The 21,270-nt window shown below is 34.6% G+C and overlaps 2 protein-coding genes and 1 long non-coding RNA gene across 3 annotated transcripts; all 3 read left to right on the top strand.

Annotated features, from left to right (window-relative positions):
- Nucleotides 1-266: 266 nt before the first annotated feature.
- On the top strand, nt 267-13,713 carry LOC143742319 (macrophage mannose receptor 1-like). Its single transcript, XM_077235155.1, has 6 exons — nt 267-293; nt 606-753; nt 1,642-1,980; nt 2,059-2,376; nt 2,506-3,019; nt 13,576-13,713. The coding sequence occupies exons 2-5, from the start codon at nt 720-722 to the stop codon at nt 2,874-2,876; spliced, it is 1,062 nt and encodes a 353-aa protein (XP_077091270.1). The 5' UTR covers nt 267-293; nt 606-719; the 3' UTR covers nt 2,877-3,019; nt 13,576-13,713.
- LOC143742317 (macrophage mannose receptor 1-like) lies at nt 9,896-21,217 on the top strand. The gene is made up of 4 exons (XM_077235154.1): nt 9,896-10,011; nt 19,969-20,331; nt 20,405-20,749; nt 20,858-21,217. Exons 1-4 carry the CDS (start codon nt 9,978-9,980, stop codon nt 21,214-21,216), a joined length of 1,101 nt encoding a protein of 366 aa, XP_077091269.1. The 5' UTR covers nt 9,896-9,977; the 3' UTR covers nt 21,217.
- LOC143741567 (uncharacterized) lies at nt 17,980-18,344 on the top strand. Its single transcript, XR_013205135.1, has 3 exons — nt 17,980-18,027; nt 18,113-18,156; nt 18,244-18,344. It is a non-coding gene; the product is annotated as an uncharacterized LOC143741567 (long non-coding RNA).
- Nucleotides 21,218-21,270: the final 53 nt, after the last annotated feature.

Here is a 21,270-nt window from a genome sequence, read left to right as displayed (position 1 = left end):
CTGTAATCTAAACTTTTTTTAATGAAAAAATGCATAGGTCTACTTTACGAGAAACACAGAAAACATGAGCTACAGTAAGAACAGTTCTTTTGTGATTTGACACGTAAACATACGAAATTTTGTGTTACATCTTTTGTATTGAATGCAATGATCCAGCATATCATCAATAGCCCATGTGTTATCAGACTCAATTTGTCTGTCTGTCTCTGCCCTAGAATTCTACATTCATGGCATGATTTGAATAAGTCTGGCATTTCCTTCAGCACAGCACAAACAAACAAACTGCTCAACAGGTAAGAAGGATCTTTTCTTTCTGTTTTATAATCAGTTTTTATTACTTACCCAGTAAATTATACTAACATATATTGTTTGTAGGCCTATAAGCAAATCTGATTGCATTGCCTGTCATTGTTTGTTTGTTGATGCGATACACATTTAGACGTGTATGAGTTTATTGTACTGTTTGGGTGTGTCATACAAGAAGTCTTTAGCCTTTGTATTAATTACAGAGAATCATAATGAATAAATAAATATTGAAACATTTTTGATTTTTTACATTCTCTCATATTTGTTCTGTTTTCTATTTCCTCCAATCCACTGATCAGTCAAACAAATCAACAGACCAAAACAACAAACATTTTATCATCACACCGCATGAATAAGATTGAGACCATTCAATAAAATATAAGATTCTGGTTTAAAATTAAGTGAGCATCACCATGTTACTTCTATCGGTCATGCTTCTTCTCTGGGGTGAGTATTTAATACGGTCTTTATTATATTTTGAGCAGCTTTGAAAAAATGTCCTCACACAAAACACTTTTATACATGTTGCAAATGTAACAGTATATTACTTTTTTTTCTTATTATTTTTATTAAGAAATTATAGATCTTTTTTAATTTTACAAGGTGAACACTAGTCTACACACTTTTTAAGTAAACCCAACTTGGAATAATTTTTTTTCTCCAATGCTTTTATTTTTTATTTTTACTAAAAGAATAAGATAAAATGTACATTATACATCAAAGCATTTACGAACCGAGAATATAACAGAACCGATAATGATACTTTTTTGACCATATATCAAACGCTGCATCTTTACAACAGGTGAGGCAAGCTGAAGATTGTTGAATGCAAAATGACGTCTGAACTGATATCAAATTTGTATAGCTTGTAGTACAACTGAGGAGAGTGTAAGGTTAGATACTGAGTGTCAGTGGCAGCTGAGAATATAATACTGACAGAGGGTTATATCCAATGGATGATTTCTCTATCTGTGCCCGGCTGGCTTTCTCATCTTCCCCCAACAAGTATAGAATTGCTCTGATATTCGCCGACCAGTAGTAATATAGAAAATTCGGCTGCGGGGACATTGTAATATTTTATCCATTGCCCTAGTACGTTTTTTATTCCAAATAATTTTCTTGTTAATTTTAAGTAAAATTATTCCAAGTTGGGTTTACATAAAAGCTGTGATGCAAAAATGTCCATATATATTTTAAGTAAATCCAACACATAATTTTTACCCATTTATTAAACTAGATTTTTCAAAGTTTCACATGTAAATGTTTTTTGAAAGATATGAATGTTCTTCAAGATGTAAAGTAGTATTTAACTAAAAACTGAATATCTCTTCTCAGGTGTTCCCCTTTCAAGTGCTTCAGGCCGACTCAGAAGATTCCAGTTGATCAGTAATAAAATGCTTATAAATGAAGCACGAAATGCTTGCAGAAGTAACTACACTGACCTCGTCACAATCTATAATGAAACAGAGAATATGGACCTAGTTAATATTCTCAATGTGAGTGGTTGGATTGGTGCCAACAGCTGTAAATGGTCAAATGGTGATCCGGCCACATTCATCAAATACAGCGGCACTTTTAATGAGGAAAAATGCTGTGGTGCCGTAAACACTGGTGGAGGATGGGGGTGTGTCAATTGTAGTGAAACAAAAATGTACTTCATGTGTTACGACAAAGGTAATGATCCCTGAGCCGTTTATATCCTATAAATATCTAAATACCATGTGAGTAAAATTATTGTCTGCATTCATACAGGTAATGGGCAAGAATCAGACAAGTACTGGTTAATCCGTGAAAGCAGAAACTGGTTTGAGGCTCAGCTGTACTGTAGAGAGCATCACACTGATTTAGTCAGTATCAGAAATGAGATGGAAAATGAACGAGTGAAGAAAGCAGTAAATGGGAGTGACTCTTTCTGGATCGGCCTCCAATACAATTACAGCCTTGACTGGGTTGATGGTGGACATTCTGGTTACACACAGAATAGTTCATCTAGAGCATGTTTTACATATTTCTTGAAACAACATAGTTTGATGAAAAAGAATAAGGATAACTGTTCTGCTCTTTGCTACAGTAAGTTCAGAAAATATGTTATCCTTTAAAATTTAACATTTCCAAGTCTACAAATTGAATTATTGGAGCATATGCTCCAATAAATCAAAATATTAAAGAATTTAATTAAATTTTTATTATTTTCTTCAGAAAGCTCAATTCATGTGAGCACTGATAAAATGTCCTGGGAGGAAGCTCTGAATTACTGCGACACTCACACGGATACTGCTGGACTCCTGATCATTCAGTCAGAGAACGATCAGATAGAAACGGACCGAGAGCTAGAAAGAAGGAAAATCTCCGGGCCAGTTTGGGTGGGACTCAGACAGAGTCGACTTTTCGGATTCTGGATTTGGATCAACGGACTTAATGCGAGAAACTGGAGCAACTGGAAAGAAGGAAGTCCACCAGAACATCAGATTTCCCTCCACTGCGGAGCCATAGAGAAGGTGGACGGACAATACAAATGGTGTGATAAGGACTGCAGAAAAAATTATACGGTTTTATGTGAGGGGAAGTAATATAGGCCCTTTGGTTTATAAAATGCACTTTTCAGTTCAGCAAGAGGAAAAAGAGCTAATGTGTTTAACAGTAAACAGCTCTATCTTAATTTCTCGTATAATAAGCTCTCAGTTAGCACTAACTAACCGCTAGAAACTACTTGGTAATGCTATCTATAGTGGTCCTGTTGTTTTTTTCATTTATTTTACCTTTGTAAACCTTTATGTTTCATACTTAAAATGAATATTAAAAGTTGTTCATGAATGCATATTATATCCTTGAGTCCTTTTACTGATTGTGTTGAAAGCATTTGTACTCGGCAAATCTATAAGCAAACCGAGACACACAGACAGTTCATTAGTGTCATGTGTGTTATCTGTGATTGTTGCAATGAGGTTTCTGAAAAAAAAAAAAAAAAAAAAAAAAAACTAAAATATTCTGGGTATTACATTGTCCATTTCCTTCATTGCCAGCCTTTATACTTTAAAGGAAACCAATTATGCCCCTTTTTTCAAGATGTAATATAAGGTCTGCACAGAATGTGTCTGTGAAGTTTCAGCTCAAAATAACCCACAGATCATTTATTATTAGGGTGAGCAGACGTCCTGTTTTTCCCGGGACAGTCCCGTATTTCAACTCTAATTTTAGTGTCCTGCTTATTATAAAAAAATCAAGTTTTGTCCCGTTTTTCATCGTTAATATATATATATATATATATATATATATATATATATATATATATATATATATATATATATATATATATTATAGTTTTCGTTTTCGAAAGGCTACGTGAATATGTATGTTATGTTCAAACCGTGTAGCACACGCACGGCAGAGAGGGAGAGCGAGAGACCTTGCGTGTGTGTGTGCTAGTGTGCCTCATGAAGCGCATGTAAGACGCATGTAAGACGCAATATTTTAATATATATCAATCTGGTGTGTCACGATCACGGAAGCAATATTTATTTTACACAATTTTAACATTTAAAAAAAAAAAAATTTGAAATGGCACCCTGGTTTGTGAAAAAAAAATCAAAGGAGTTGTTTTATTGGTTGGCATTTAAAGATACAGCATGAAAACATGAGCTACATGTGAGAACAGTCCTTTTGTGATTTGACAAGTAAACACAAGAAATTTTGTGTTACACCTTTTGCAGTGGTGGCTGTGTGCAATATCTTAGGTGGGGATGTGCTATATTCAGTCAGTTTCAATAGTCTGGTAACCGTGAGAGCCTGGGCTGCGTTCACCCCCGAGAAAAAGTTGCAAAACCTTTTTTAAACAGAAATGGTGATGCGTTGAACACCCTGTTCTGAAGTCGCAAGTGTTGCAACTACGGCAGCTGAGAAGGACATTCTTTGTGTTATTTTTGAAGAATTTTCGGAGGCTGATGAAATCGGTATAAATACGGGTTTAATACTGCAAAATACGCTTGATGTTACAGTCACTGCCCTTGCCGTCCAGAATAAAATAGAAACTGTGATTCCTAATTATTGTGATCTAATAATTGCACCGCATTACAGGATGAAAAGACAAACATTTCAGGTGAAGGATAATCCACTTCTTACCTCCGAGACTGTGTTATGATCTATATAACCTTATTATTTTGATTGTGAGTATTAGGCTTATCATTATTGCTGATCACTGTTGATATGCTATATTTTTACTATAAAACTCTTACGACAAACATGTCTTCTAATATCTTCAATTGTTGCGTATGCCGAGCTGCAGCGGACACGTTTGTAAACGACTTTACTCGGATTGTGCGAGCTGTCTCTTTAATACCGCATGGTTTATACACATGTTGCTGCTGATTGGGTTGACATTTTTGACACACCCACCAAAAAAAGAAAACGTATCTCAAACCCCGTTGCACACCGTTTCCAGGAAACATATCATTCAACCGTAGCAAAACATTGCACACCGGTTTGAGCTTGAACGTGCCCCTGTTTGGTTTTGGTTATTATTTCTATCGTGGTGCGCCGTGACATCATCACATACAAAAGAAGTCCCAATATCATTGGCTAGGCGCCAACCAATAAAACGGCTCCTTTTCCATGCTCTCCAGTTTTGCTACTCTTTTACCTTCATAGTTATGTCTGTGAACGTAAATAGCAAGCAAAGAAATCGCATGTGTATATTAGATCTGTGTATTAAAAGTGAAAGCAGAGTAATATACAGTACCTACCATTAAATATGCTGTTAATATTAATCAAACAACAAAAGAAAACCAGAAAATCACTCGCTGCTCTTGACTGAATAACTTTAATAAGAAGTTACTGAGTAGCTTTAATAAGAATACATTTCTAACTTGAATGCTGCTGTTAAATGCTCTGGTTAAACTCATTAATGACTGATAACGTATTCTGATACTGTACAAATTATGTATTTTTTTCACCATTTACATTTAATAAGCAACAAAAACGTGTTTTTGTTTTTCTCAAACCAGGGAGCCATTTCACTTTAGTTTTTTCTAATGTTCAAAATGTGTAAAATAAATAGTGCTTCTGTGATCGTGACACACCAGAATGTAATATCGCAGGGCTAGATGTTTGAATAAGGAAACATTACGGATTATATTAATATTTGACTAAAGCAGCAAATTTATGCAAACATTTCCGAAAGAAAAAGAAAGCAGGCTGATCTATAACGTATGTGCAGGACTTCACATTCTGCAAATGAAAACCGTAGTTTCTTTCTTTCTTCAATGTCCGTGAACTCTTTATAAAATCATTATGTTTGCAGTGCATTTTGCTCAACAGTAACTCTACCTTTTCAGTTAAACTTTTGGTAACACTTTAGATTACAGCCCGGAAAGTACTGTGAAATTAAAGCGATTTTACAGTGTAACTTTTAATTATAGTGTACCTTTAATTATTTATACTGAAGTATTATAGAAATAAGGGGTACTTATTCTACTATTATTGTTACAATGTGGCAGGAATGAAGCAGAGAGTGAATCCAATCGCAAGCACTTTAATAATCCAACAAACAGGTGATCCAAGGAAAACTCAGAATACGGTACTCAGTACACAGAACAAGGAAACTAGGAACACGCAAAAGCAAACATTACAACATTAAGAACGCACAAGGACTGAACTAAAACACAGGGTTTAAATACAGGGGAACGGATGAGTGAAACAAGACACAGCTGGGTAAATTAACTAACACAGGTGGTAAACATGAACACAAACGAGGAGCGGGAAAACTAGACGGGACTAAACCAAATACACAATAATGGGGGGAACACAAGACAGACAGGAACAAGACATGAACCCACACCGTGACAATTATAATACAACAATCTTACTTTTGGGTGAAATTTAGTGAGAACATACACTGTGTACATTTTTGTAATAATGGTGTACCGATACTGTATGCTTTTTAAAAATTACAGGGTACATATCTATGCATTTATACAGTAATCTTTTTAACAAAAGTGCTCTGAAAACTAAAACAATTGCAACTTTTGCTTAAATATTGGGGAAATATACTCTTGTTTCATGTAGTTACAGGGTAAGTACAATACAAATACATACACAATCTTATATCACTGACTAAGAAAACTTTATTTGAAAAACAACTTAATTCAAAACAGATTTACAACACTTCTTTAAAACACTTCTTTTTTAAAATCAACAATTCATTTCAAATGCTTAAGTCTTGACAGAAAGCAGGTTTTGTCCCGCCTTTTTTCTCTTGCTTGGCTTCTTCCTTTTGCTCCTCTTCTTTTTCTTTCTTTCCACTGATGAATCTGAAGAAGAAATCATGTCTCTTGCTATTCTGTATTATGTATTAAAAGAAAATGCAGTACACCCAGAAATACTTCCTCACCATTTACTCCTCTTTTACCCTCATGCCATCCGAGATTTATGTTACTTTCCTTCTTCAGATGAACACAAATGAAGGTTTTAAGAAAAATAAAAAGTACATCTCTGGGAATACATATAATGCAAGCTCATTTGTTCCTAAAAGTTGGAGCATCAATCAGCATTTACTGCAATAACTGCAGTAATCCATACGACCTCAATGGATGGATCAATATCTTCTGAAGTGAAACGATAGGTGTTTGTAAGAAAAAATTACAATATTTTAAACTTTTTAAACTGTAGACTATAATAATAATAATAATAATAATACATTTTATTTATAGGCGCCTTACATGACACTCAAGGACACCTTACAAACACAATAAAACAAATCAACAATAATCAAATACTCATTATTACAACCTTAGATACAAGTAAAAAAATAAAAAATAAAAAAAATAATCACATAAAAGCCTGCCGGAAAAGATGGGTCTTAAGGCGAGATTTAAAAACATGAATACTTTCACTGTTTCGCACATCCTGTGGCAGCAGGTTCCATAAATAAGGAGCTGCAAAACTAAAAGCCCGGGACCCCATAGAAGTAGTGCGGGTTCTAGGGAGAACAAGAGTGAGCGAAGAAGACGATCTTAAAGTCCGAGATGGAGTATAGATATTAAGAAGGTCCAATAAATATGAAGGAGCAAGGTTATTGAGTGCTTTAAAAATAATAAGAAGAATTTTGAAATCAATACGATATTTTACCGGGAGCCAGTGCAAGTGTTTTAGTATGGGAGTAATGTGTTCAGCAAGGGGAGTTCTGCTGATGATGCGGGCAGCCGAATTTTGTACTAACTGAAGTTTATTGAGTACCTTAGAAGGCAATCCATAATAAAGACTGTTGCAAAAATCAAGACGGGACGTAACTAGAGCATGGACTAGAATTGACGTGCTCTTTACTGAAAGAGCCGGACGAAGTCGATTGATGTTGCGTATATGAAAATAAGTAGAGCGGATGAGACTGTTTATATGTGCTTCAAATGAAAGAGTACTGTCCAAAATGACCCCCAGACTTTTAACTTGTCTAGATATAGAGACCGGTAGATCGTCAATTTTCACAGATGAGCATGAAGATTTAGACAGATTGTTTTTTAAGCCAACTAGAAGAATTTCAGTTTTACTGGTGTTAAGTTTAAGAAAATTTAAAGAAAACCATTCTTTAATCTCAGCCAAATAGTCTGAGAGGACCGATGGAGGAAAATTAGCGGAAGGTTTAGAGGACAGATAAAGTTGGGTGTCGTCGGCATATAGGTGGAATTGAATGCCAAATTTCCTAAAAATATTACCAAGGGGTAAAAGATAAATTATAAATAAAAGAGGACCCAATACTGAGCCCTGCGGGACACCTGTTTTGACATGCGAAGTCTTTGAGCAGAACTGCTTCAGCTGAACAAATTGAGTACGGTCCGAAAAATGTGATTGAAACCAAGTCAAAGGGGTGCCAGTAATTCCAATAGTCTCCAATCTGTGCAACATAATTCTGTGAGATACAGTATCAAATGCAGCACTTAGATCAAGTAAGATTAAGATAGATAAAAGTCCAGAGTCAGCAGCTAACAATAGGTCATTAGAGATCTTAACTAAAGCAGTCTCAACACTATGGTAAGGTCGAAACCCAGATTGAAATTGCTCGTACAGACCATTGTGAGACAGATGACTCTGGACTTGAGCTGCAACACACCTTTCCAAAATTTTAGAAAGGAAAGGAAGAGTTGAGATGGGGCGAAAATTATCAAAGTTACTTTCGCCTCAGACCAACTCTAATAAGTTGTTTTTCAAATAAAGGTTTCCGAGTCAGAGATATTATATATTGTGTATGTATTTTTATTGTACTACATGGAACAAGAGTATATTTCCCAGTATTTAAAAAAAAGTGCAATAGTTTTAGCTTTACTTGTCTTGAAACATGTAAGCCTAAACTTAAACATATGCACTTTTGCTATCAAAAAAACAAAAACAAAAAAAACCTGTATAAATGCATAGATATGTACCCTGTATTTATACAGCATATACAGTATTAGTACACAATTATTACAAAAAGGTACACAGTGTATGTTTTTGCTAAATTGCACCCAAATGTAAGATTGTTATATCATAATAGTAGAATAAGTACCCCTTAGTTTTATAATACTTACAGTATAAATATGTGTTTTTATTCTCCTGGTTGTTACCGCTTTATTCCCCAAACTTTACATATTGTTCCCTTATATTACATGCAAGTACTTTATAGGTACACTACACAAGTAAAAAGTGATCAGTTAACTTAACTTAAAAAAGTGAGGAAACCTGTTGCCTTAAAATTATTAAGTAATAAACATTATGCATAATTGAAAACATTAAGTAAAGCAAACTTGACAGTTTCACATAACTTAATGTTTTCAATTACACATGAAGTTTATTCACTTAATAATTTGAAGGTAATGGGTGTCCTCGCTTTTTTAAGTTAAGTCAACTGATCACTTTTTACAGTTTATAATTACTTAAAAGTTACACTGTTAATTCGTCTTAATTACACAGTTCTTTCCGGCTGTAATCTAAACTTTTTTTTAATGAAAAAATGCATAGGTCTTTACGAGAAACACATAAAACATGAATTCATGTTATTATATGATTTTTAAATAGTAAGAACAGTCCTTTTGTGATTTGACACGTACACATAAGAAATGTTGTGTATTGTATGCAATAATACAGCATATCATTAATAGCCCATGTGTTATCAGACTCAATTTGCCTATGTGTCTGTCTGTGCCCATCCTAAAATTAAGGCATGATTTAAATAAGTCTGGCATTTCCTTCCTTCAGCACAAACAAACCAAACAAACTGCTCAACAGGTAAGAAGGATCTTTTCTGTCTGTTTTATGATCAGTTTTTATTACTTACCCTGTAAATGCTACTATACTGTTTTTAGGCCTATAAGCAAATCTGATTGCATTGCCTGTCATTGTTTGTTTGTTGATGCGATACATATTTAGATGTGTATGAATTTTTTGTACTGTTTGGGTGTGTCATACAAGAAGTCTTTAGCCTTTGTATTAATTACAGAGAATCATAATGAATAAATAAATATTGAAACATTTTTGATTTTTTACATTCTCTCATATTTGTTCTGTTTTCTATTTCCTCCAATCCACTGACCAGTCAAACAAATCAACAGACCAAAACAACAAACATTTTTATCATCACACCGCATGAATAAGATTGAGACCCTTCAATAAAATATAAGATTCTGGTTTAAAATTAACTGAGCATCACCATGTTACTTCTATCGGTCCTGCTTCTTCTCTGGGGTGAGTATTTAATACGGTCTTTATTATATTTTGAGCAGCTTTGAAAATCTATAAAAAGATCCTCCAACAAAACACGTTTATGAATGTTGAAAATTTAGCAGTATATTACGTTTTTTTTTTATTATTCTTATTACTTTTTTAATTTTATAAGGTGAGCACTAGTCTACACACTTTTTAAGTAAACCCAACCTGGAATAATTTTACTCAAAATTAACAAGAAAACTTGGAAACGCTTCATTTTACGGTACAGTACTTACAGTGTACTTACCTAGAAAGTACTGGGTAATATAAGGTAAGTACATGGGTTAAGGGTAGGTTTAGGGGTAGGTTCAGGGTTAGTAGCTAGTTATTACCCAGTTATTGCCCAGTTATTGTAATTACTATAATAAGTACATAGCATGTACATGGTAAACAGGACTGTAAAATGAAGCGTTACCGAAAACTTTTGTTTTCTTGTTAGTTTTTTTCTCCAATGTTTTTATTGTATATTTTTACTAATAGAATAAGAAAAAATATACATTATACATCAAAGCATTTAAGAACAAAGAATATAACAGTACAGATACGGACCCCCCTCTCCCAACGTAACAGTCAGACCAGTTAAAAAATAATAATACAAATAAAATGAAATAAAACACAATAATAATATACAAACATATATACATTAAAAATAATTCTTTAGCAGAAGTGTTTTACTCAAAAATTCAGAAAAGCTTGCCAAGTGATAAAACATCTATTTTCATTAGAACGTCAAAGCTTTTCCAGTTGTATGTTATACATCACATCTTTAATCCAATGTCCATATGTTGGAGGTGAAGAGTCTTTCCATTTGTACAAAATGATCCTTCTGCCAAGAAGTGAACCGAAAGCAATAACACCATACTGGGATCTGCTTAGATTATGATCTTTACTAACAACTCCAAATATCCAAAGCAATTTTTGAAAAGGTCCCAAAAATTGAGCCCCAGTATTCTAGCAATTTCGGACATGACCAAAACATATGATACATTATAAAGTAGCAGGAGCTTGTTTACATCGATCACAAGTATAGTGTCTTTATCCCTTTTAAACTTAGTCAATCTGTTCTTAGACCAATGATAAACTGAACACCTGTGTGCCTGAGACTTATAGAGGATGATTGTATTCTCCGAATTACTTCCTGCTAAACATCATCTGATATTTGATCCTCCATTTCTCTTTCCCAGTTTTGTTTTAAAGACTCTAAGGCAGTCAGATTGTGTAGATTGAGTAGACTTGACTTATGGACTGTTTTACTCCACACCTGTACTCGAGAATATAATCAATGAGAGATCGAGCGGGACAGCAAGGGAAACAGTTTGAATTTGATGACACAAAGCTGCTAAGCTGTACATTTACATTTATTCATTTAGCAGACGCTTTTATCCAAAGTGACTTACAAATGAGAACAATAGAAGCAGTTAAACTAACAGTAGGACAGCAATATGTATGTACATGCTATGACCCCTCTCAGATTAATCTAACGCAGTTTTTTTCTTCTTAAATCAATAAAAATAGAATAGGTACCTAAAAAAAGTGTGTGTTAGGAATAGCAAATTTTCGGACTAACTGTTCAAAGGAGGCAAATGTGTCACTCAAATACAAATCATGACCTAATTCCATTTTTGACCATATATCAAACGCTGCATCTTTACAACAGGTGAGGCAAGCTGAAGATTGTTGAGTGCAAAATGACGTCTGAACTGATATCAAATTTGTATAGCTTGTAGTACAACTGAGGAGAGTGTAAGGTTAGATACTGAGTGTCAGTGGCAGCTGAGAATATAATACTGACAGAGGGTTATATCCAATGGATGATTTCTCTATCTGTGCCCGGCTGGCTTTCTCATCTTCCCCCAACAAGTATAGAATTGCTCTGATATTCGCCGACCAGTAGTAATATAGAAAACTCGGCTGCGGGGACATTGTAATATTTTATCCATTGCCCTAGTACGTTTTTTATTCCAAATAATTTTCTTGTTAATTTTAAGTAAAATTATTCCAAGTTGGGTTTACATAAAAGCTGTGATGCAAAAATCGTGCATATATATTTTAAGTAAATCCAACACATCATTTTTACCCATTTATTAAACTAGATTTTTCAAAGTTTCACATGTAAATGTTTTTTGAAAGATATGAATGTTCTTCAAGATGTAAAATAGTATTTAACTAAAAACTGAATATCTCTTCTCAGGTGTTCCCCTTTCAAGTGCTTCAGGCCGACTCAGAAGATTCCAGTTGATCAGTAATAAAATGCTTATAAATGAAGCACGAAATGCTTGCAGAAGTAACTACACTGACCTCGTCACAATCTATAATGAAGAAGATAATAAGGAGCTAGTTAATATTCTCAATGTGAGTGGTTGGATTGGTGCCAACAGCTGTAAATGGTCAAATGGTGATCCGGCCACATTCATCAAATACAGCGGCTCTTTTAAGGAGGAGAAATGCTGTGGTGCCGTAAACACTGGTGGAGGATCGGGGTGTGTCAATTGTAGTGAAACAAAAATGTTCATGTGTTATGACAAAGGTAATGATCCCTGAGCCGTTTATATCCTATAAATATCTAAATACCATGCGAGTAAAATTATTGTCTGCATTCATACAGGTAATGGGCAAGAATCAGACAAGTACTGGTTAATCCGTGAAAGCAGAAACTGGTTTGAGGCTCAGCTGTACTGTAGAGAGAATCACACTGATTTAGTCAGTATCAGAAATGAGACGGAAAATGAACGAGTGAAGAAAGCAGTAAATGGGAGTGACTCTTTCTGGATCGGCCTCCAATACAATTACAGCCTTGACTGGGTTGATGGTGGACATTCTGGTTACATACGGAGTAGTTTATCTAGAGGATGGTTTACATATCTCTCCACATATCAAAACGGATCTTGGTTCAAAAGTAACACGGGTATCTATTCTGCTCTTTGCTACAGTAAGTTCAGAAAATATTTTATGCTTTAAAATTCAACATTTCTAAGTCTACCATATATTCCAATAAATCAAAACATGGATGCAACTAATTAAATTTTATTATTTTATTCAGAAAGCTTCATTCATGTCAGTGAGAGGAATATGTCCTGGGAGGAAGCTCTGGATCACTGCGACACTCAACCAAATACTGCTGGACTCCTGATCATTCAGTCAGAGAACGATCAGATAGAAACGGAGCGAGAGCTAGAAAGAAGGAAAATCTCCGGGCCAGTTTGGGTGGGACTCAGACAGAGTCGACTTTTCGGATTCTGGATTTGGATCAAAGGGCTTAATGCGAGAAACTGGAGCAACTGGAAAGAAGGAAGTCCACCAGAACATCAGATTTCCCTCCACTGCGGAGCCATAGAGAAGGTGGACGGACAATACAAATGGAGTGATAAGGACTGCAGAAGAAAACATAGGGTTTTATGTGAGGGGAAGTAATATAGGCCCTTGGTTTATGGTTTATTATATGCAGATTTCGGGTCTCTGCCTCCCAAACAAGAGGAAAAAAACCTCTTGTGTTCAACAGTAAACAGCTCTATCTTCATGTCTTATATAATAAAGCTCATAAAGCTAATGCTATCCTTAGTGATCCTGTGGCCTGTTTGGTTTTTATTTTTATCTCATTTATTTTTGAATTTTACCTTTGTAAACTTTTATGTTGCATACTAAAAATTAATATTAAAAGTTGTTAATGAATGCATATTATATTATATAATAGAGTCTTTTTATTGTGTTGATAGGCATTTGTACTTGGCAAAAGTAACAATAGAGAACTGTATTGTAATTTAATACATTGGCTATTTATGACTCAGTAAATCATAGAATGTATTTTTAGGATAGGATTTTTAAGGGTTTGGAGAGGTTTTATAAAATACAATCAGAAAAACATGGTTAAAGAAACTTATTTGTAGGCTTGTAAGTCAAAAATGTGATTTTAACACACATTTTATTCCTATGGATGGATAGACATTGAAATATGGACATGTTGATCTAAAATATAAACCCATTTAAGTATGAACAAGTTTAGAGACTTACAAAATGTTTTAGTGAATATTGAATTCAAAGGATTTTATATTTTGATAGTATTTAAAATAAATGAGATTATTCGTTAACACATTTCCATATTTTAGACATAGATTTTCAAACACTATAACATTACACTGTGAAAACGTTTTTCTTACATATACTTGTTGAGCTTTGATGATAAATTTGACATTAAAAATGTCTGTGAGACAAAGTTCCTCTTCGGATAAATGAGAGTATATCATGTTAAGTGATTGTGCATATTCAGGTAAAATTTCATTCAGAGGATTTGTAAATATGTATAAAATGTTATATTTTAAATGATGTCAACATGATATTGTGTAGATCTCAGTCTCCAAACGTACAGAAATTCATAGTACACACACACACACACACACACACACACACACACACACACACACACACACACACACACACACACACACACACACACACACACACACACACACACACACATCACAAATGCAACATATTGCATTTGAATCACATTACACCACATTACAGCACAAAAAGGGACATTATACATCAGTGTCACACTTTTAGATGCTTTATTAAGTTAGAAAAACTGCTGTAAGGAGAGAAGTCGGGCATATGTGATGCTGGTTTGTGTGACAGAAACCCTAAATCACATAATGCAGACTCAGCGCTGCACTTATTGACAATCCTATATAGCGCTGAGACATGGGAAAGATGCACTTTGATCACTGTGATTAAATAACAGGAGCAACACAGTTTACAACCAGCCCAAGTCTCCTGTGTGAGCAAATACAGAAGCATCAGTCATGTAGAGAACAAACTCGACCAGCGTCTGTGATCCATCACAACTCTGAACTCGGATCCAGACCCTTTCATGAGCTTCGCTTTATAATATCTCTAAATCACAGCACAGAAACTGCAGGACAGTGACGATCTCAACACGCCTGCCTCTGTAGTTCCCAATGGGCCCTAAAAAACTCTAAAAAATGAATTATGAGCACTGATACCATTGAAAGGATAACCGAGAAGGGTTATATTATAATACTGGAGTGAGCTATCTAGTAGCATTCAGAATCATCTTAATGGCAAGGCAAGTTTATTTATACAGCACATTTCTACACAATGGTAATTCAAAGTGCTTTAGAAGAAATTAAAATAATATTTTGAATGAATGAACAAGAAACTACCCTAAACATATATAAAACAAGCCAGTTTCATATTTTTAACAGCATGTTGAAATATAAAATCATGTAACGAAATGTTTGTGATTCTTAGGTTAACTAGTTTTTAATAGCCATCCCATCAATGGAGAACATGCTTTTTGTCACCATAGTTACAACATCTGCAAGGGCTAACTAAAGCATGCTAACCATCCAAACACAGACAATTTTGGTATAAAAGTCTTATCAGAATAATCTGAATGACTGCAGGCATTACTTTTATGCATTATGTGTATTGATTCTGAGGACGATCAGATATAGAGAGATGATGTACAAAAAAGTGTAAATATAGGCCTATATATACATATTTAGCCAGCTAATAAAAAAATAAAAAAAGATCCCACTTTTTAGGGGTACTCAACTATGGGGTATTTGAGGGGTATTCAACTATGTACTTACAAAATGAATCATTTGATACAATGCACTTATTGTGTAAATTCATGTTTTTACATTGTACTTATATATGTGTATTTTTATTTAAAAACCTGCTTATAATTAGCTACACATGTAACAAATTTCTTCCCTTACACCTCCGTAACCAACCCGTCCTAAACTTAATCGTATCCACTTCAATAGTGTTTTGCAATACAACATGGACAGAATCAAATATTTTAGATGTAAGTACGTAGCAGTTAAAGACACATAATATAAAGTGTTACCAAAAAATGTTTTACGAATGTTTTGCTAACGTTCTCATTAAGTCATGAAAATGTGATTTCAAGTTTTTGAAATGTATTAAAACCTTTTTTTTTTTCTTGGTCGTGCGAACGTTAAGGGAACATTGGATTATGCAAACATTGTGGGAATGTTACATTTCAAGCACAATTCCGGCCAAAAATGAACCTAGGGTTAAATAACACACGGGTACCGAGTCGACCGTTCTCTGGGATGTGTTTTCATAATAATCGAATGTACCCAGTTTTAACGTTAGTTTTAGTTTAACCACAGATTAGCTTATAACGCTAGTGTATGGGGTATCGAATAAGTAAAAATAAAAATAGCTAGTTTATACCACTAACAAGGCTCAAAATAGCCCCACACTAACACGCTAGCATAATGAGGGTCTCTACCTGCAAACCGAAGCATTGAGAACTTTGTAAGTTCTCGAACCACGAACGCCGTTTTACATGAGCTGAATTGTGACTATCGAACAGCACGGCGTTCGTGGTTCGACAGGTCGAGACTGTTTTTCAAAGATGGCTCCTGCCTATATACGTGAAGTGTACTGTCTTTATAAAGTAACTTCTTATTAAACTGTCTGTACACTTACAAAGTTCTCAATGCTTAGTGTGGGGCTATTTTGAGCCTTGTTAGTGGTATTAGGGCCTGTTCACATATCGCGTATTTTGCGCGCTCAAGTTCGTTATTTCAAATGTAGGCACGCGGTATGCACGCTCATAATGGAAGCGACGCGGTGCGACGCGCTCGTTTTTTCCAAGCACCCATATAGCGCCATACCGCCATGTAGCGCTTTGGAAAAAGGAGAATGCAGTGCGCCTAGCGTTTTCTACGGGTTTTTAGGCGCTATATGTGAGCGTAGCCTTAACTAGCGATTTTTATTTTTACATATTCTATGCTACACTAGCGTTATAAGCTAATCTGTGGTTAAACTAAAACTAACGTTAAAACTGGGAACATTCGATTATCATGAGAACGCATCCCAGAGAACGGTCGACTCGGTACCCATGTGTTATTTAGCCCTAGGTTCATTTTTGGCCGGAATTGTCCTTTAAATGTTCTCTGACCATTATAAGACAAGTAGACACATTTTTAAAAATGTTAGACTAACATCCAACTAACACATTTCTGCAAAAAAAAGCAAAAAAAACAACAACATGAATGATGTATAAATAATGTTTCTGTGCTAACGTTCTGAGAACATTATTAAAGACCAGATAACTTTGAATGGACGTTCTATTAACGTTACTGGAAGAACGTATGATCATAACTTTGAGAGAACCTTGCCAGAACGTTCCCTGTTAGCTGTGAAATCAAACGTGAATGTGAAACTGGAATAAAAATGAGTTAGTTGAGGCTCATCAGAACATGACATTGCAGATCCCAGTGCGTTTGAATATGGACACATTATAGATGATATTTGACTAAGGCAATTTGTTTATGCAAACACTGAATGAATGAAAGCAGGCTCTGAGGAACAGGAGGAAAGAACGTTATTTTTTTTATCAATTCAAACTACAGATTTGAATTTATTGGTAAATGGAAGAAGCAGTCGCTGCACTGCTCATAATCTATTGTATATGTGTACACATGCACAGATGACGTCAAGGGTTTATTTACTGTACACATCATTGTCTTTTACTTTAGTGATAATGTAACATTCACATCACAACCACATCATATCAGAACCATGCTAAGTCATTGATATAACACAAACACATTTTTGCTCCACTGACTATACTGAAATACCAGTTCGCTCCTTTTCTGACCACCATTTTATTTTCTCTGAACACTGAGTATAATCAAATGCATAAACTGATCAGTGCGTAGTGATGTCCCTAAACATGCGTATACATTACTGAATATTACTAAAGATTCAAAGATTTATTCATTTAGCCATTTCAACAATACAGTTGATAGGAATTTGTCTTGGTATGCCCACATATACCACTTAATTGACAACAATACACTGACACAACAACACATGAATAACACCCAAGTGATGTTACTGATTAACTACTGCACCAGCCCACACTATAAAGTTCTTTATAAAAGTATCAGGTTTTCTTCAGCACATTATAAACTGAAATCCTCTTCTCATCAGGTAAGACTGAACGGACTTTACAACCTCTCTTTGCCTTTAGTCAATAATGCATTTTATGTAAAAGCTGAATATTTTTAACATTTAGATAATTTTGTTTTCTCAAGTCAGCATGCGGATGAAGGACATACTGTACATATCTGAAGGTGTTTTTAAAAAGAACTTAAGTAATAATTGAGCCAATTTTGATTTCTCAAATTCTCATTTTTCTTTCATCAGATCACAAGAACGAGATTCAGACCATTTAATCAAATATCAGATTCTGTTTTACAATATGTCAAACGTTGCTCTGGTATTTATGTCTGCCCTGCTCATATACTGGGGTGAGTATTAGGGGGGGAAATTTATGTGATTCATGTGAAAATTTAACAGTATTTTTTCATGTTAATGACATTCTTTGTGTTATTAAGATTATTATTATGATTTTATTTTATCATCAAGGTCATGGACAGGCACAAGTCTATAATGTCTATATATTAAAGTTCATATTTCACATAACGCATGTGTAGTGTAAGAAGAGGGAAGATGCCCCCCTTAAAGCATTAATTCACCTTAAAAATGTTTAATTATGTCATTATTTACTCATCCTCATGTCGCTCCAAAACCGTAAGACTTTCGTTCATCTTTTGATACACAAATGAAGATTTCATTAAAAGATCTTCATTTGTGTTCAAAAGATGAACGAAAGTCTTACGGGTCTTATCTCTGACCCTCTATAGAAAAACTACCACTTTGATGCTTCAGAAAATTCATAAAGAAATCGTAAAACTAATTTATATGAATTGAGCAGTCTAGTCCAATTTTTTTTTAATAGACTTGATCACTTTATATTATGAACAGATTGAATTTAGGCTTCGTGTGGAAATGTAAAACTATTTTTTTTTAAATGTTAATGTCATTAAGATAGAGATTGCTTAAATTGTGCACAGTACACTTTTTGAGTTGATATAGGTGGGTTTATTTTTTACTGCATATATAAAATGATTTATCAAGGTGATTTTAAAATTATTTTATCATTACCACAACTGATGTATATGTGAATAAAAGCCTAAATTAAATCTGTTCATTATATAAAGCAATTGAGTCTCTTCAGAAAACTTGGACTAAATTTTGTACTCAATTCATATGGATCAGTTTTACCATAGCTTTAAGAACTTTTTGAAGCGTCAAAGTGGTAGTTGTGTTGTCAATAGAGGGACAGAAATCACTCGGATTTCATAAAAAATATCTTCATTTGTGTCCTGAAGATGAACGAACGTCTTGCAGGTTTGGAACGACATTATGGTAAGTAATTAACTGACATAATTTTAATTTTTGGGCAAACTATCCCTTTAAGCCTAGTGTTTTATGAGCAGTGGGATAACCGTATTCATCCACACAGTCACACAGAGCTAAAGCACAACCAAAACAATGTTCTTCTGCAAATAAATGGTATAAATAACAAAACAATAGCAAGAACAATTAATATAAATTATTCTTTGTATATTGTTGTTATTATTGTCTGCATCACACTGGTCATCAAAAGGTATTATTGTACTGTCTATATGGTAATGTTTTATAAATAATAAATAGCATTTCCACAGTATGACAACACTTTAATACACTTTAAAACTTATGTTTTTACATTACTTTAACTCATCAAAATTATTCAAGTAATTTCAACTTTTTAAGTTATAAGTGATCCAACTTGATTTTATAAGTCAGTTTTATACGATTTAAGTTGAAATTACTCATACAGCCAATTTGATTATACTTAATGTAATGCATCAACTGAAGTTAACTTTGATAAAGTTGATATCCGTGGATTTGTTTTTACTGCATATCTAAAGATTTATCAAGTTTTCACATGTAAATTTATACATTATTTCATTATGTACATAACATATATGCTCATATGTTCTCCCCGTTTTTCCAGTAATTCTAAAAACTGATATTTCTCCTCAGCATTTCCTCCGTCAACTGCTGAGGGTCGACTGAGAAAATTCTACATAGTAAAGAAAAAAAATATTAGCAGAACAACCGCTGAGGAAGAATGCAAAACAAACAACTACACTGGCCTCGTCACAGTCTATGACCAACAGGACAATATTAAACTATCTAACCTGATCAAAAGTAAAAATGCTTCTAGTGGCTGGATTGGTACTCGTCGAGGTAATCGCAGTAAGAAATGGTCAAATGGTGATGATGTCACATTTAACAGAAGTACAGCATATAGTGGGAAAATAAGATGTGCTGCTATGAAAGCTGATGGAGACTGGGAATCTATCCTATGTAGCATTCCAAAACACTTTATGTGTTATGAACAAGGTAATAAAATATTGCCTTATGAATATAAATATAAAATTTTACAATTAATTAAAACAATATAAATTTCTTGCAGCTATAGGTGTTGGGCGGAAATCATATGACTTCAGGTTAATCCGTGAAGACAGAAGCTGGTTTGAGGCTCAGATGTACTGTAGAGAGCATCACACTGATTTAGTCAGTATCAGAGATCAGACGGAAAATGAACGAGTGAAGGAGAAAGGAAAAGAGTCTAATACTCCTTTCTGGATCGGCCTGCTGGAGGACAGTGTGGAATGGGCTGATGAAGGACGATCTGCTTACAGAAACTGGGACTTCAACTGGAACCCTGACAGCAAATCACATTATCCTGAAGCGTACATGGATTTAAATGGGAATTGGCATGGTAGTACTGGTAGTACCTTCTATCCTCTATGCTATAGTAAGACAACACAACACTTGCTTTTAAGTTCAAATAAGTTCTAGCATGGCATGCTTTTGTAATTCAAAGTGAAAGTTTTTAACTCTTTTTTTGTATACTTTTTGTCAGAAAGCTTCATTCATGTCAGTAAGGAGAATATGTCCTGGGAGGAAGCTCTGGATTATTGCGACAGAGACTTTTCTGGACTCCTGATCATTCGGTCAGAGAACGATCAGATAGAAACAGAGCGAGAGCTAGAAAGAAGGAAAATCTCCGGGCCAGTTTGGGTGGGACTCAGACAGAGTCGACTTTTCGGATTCTGGATTTGGATCAACGGGCTTAATGCGAGAAACTGGAGCAACTGGAAAGGGGGAAGTCCACCAGAACATCAGATTTCTGAGCACTGCGGAGCCATAGAGAAGGTGGACGGACAATACAAATGGAGTGATAAAGACTGCAGATGTAATTTTACTGTCTTATGTGAGTGAAAATAACTACTGTATGTTTCATAGTGTATCCTCTATTCTCTTTTTCAGTTATTG

Source organism: Siphateles boraxobius, unplaced genomic scaffold (assembly GCF_051911475.1).
Source record: "Siphateles boraxobius isolate OS27281-9 unplaced genomic scaffold, OSU_SipBor_1 19, whole genome shotgun sequence".
NCBI lineage: Eukaryota > Metazoa > Chordata > Actinopteri > Cypriniformes > Leuciscidae > Siphateles > Siphateles boraxobius.
This window is presented reverse-complemented; position numbering and strand designations above follow the sequence as displayed.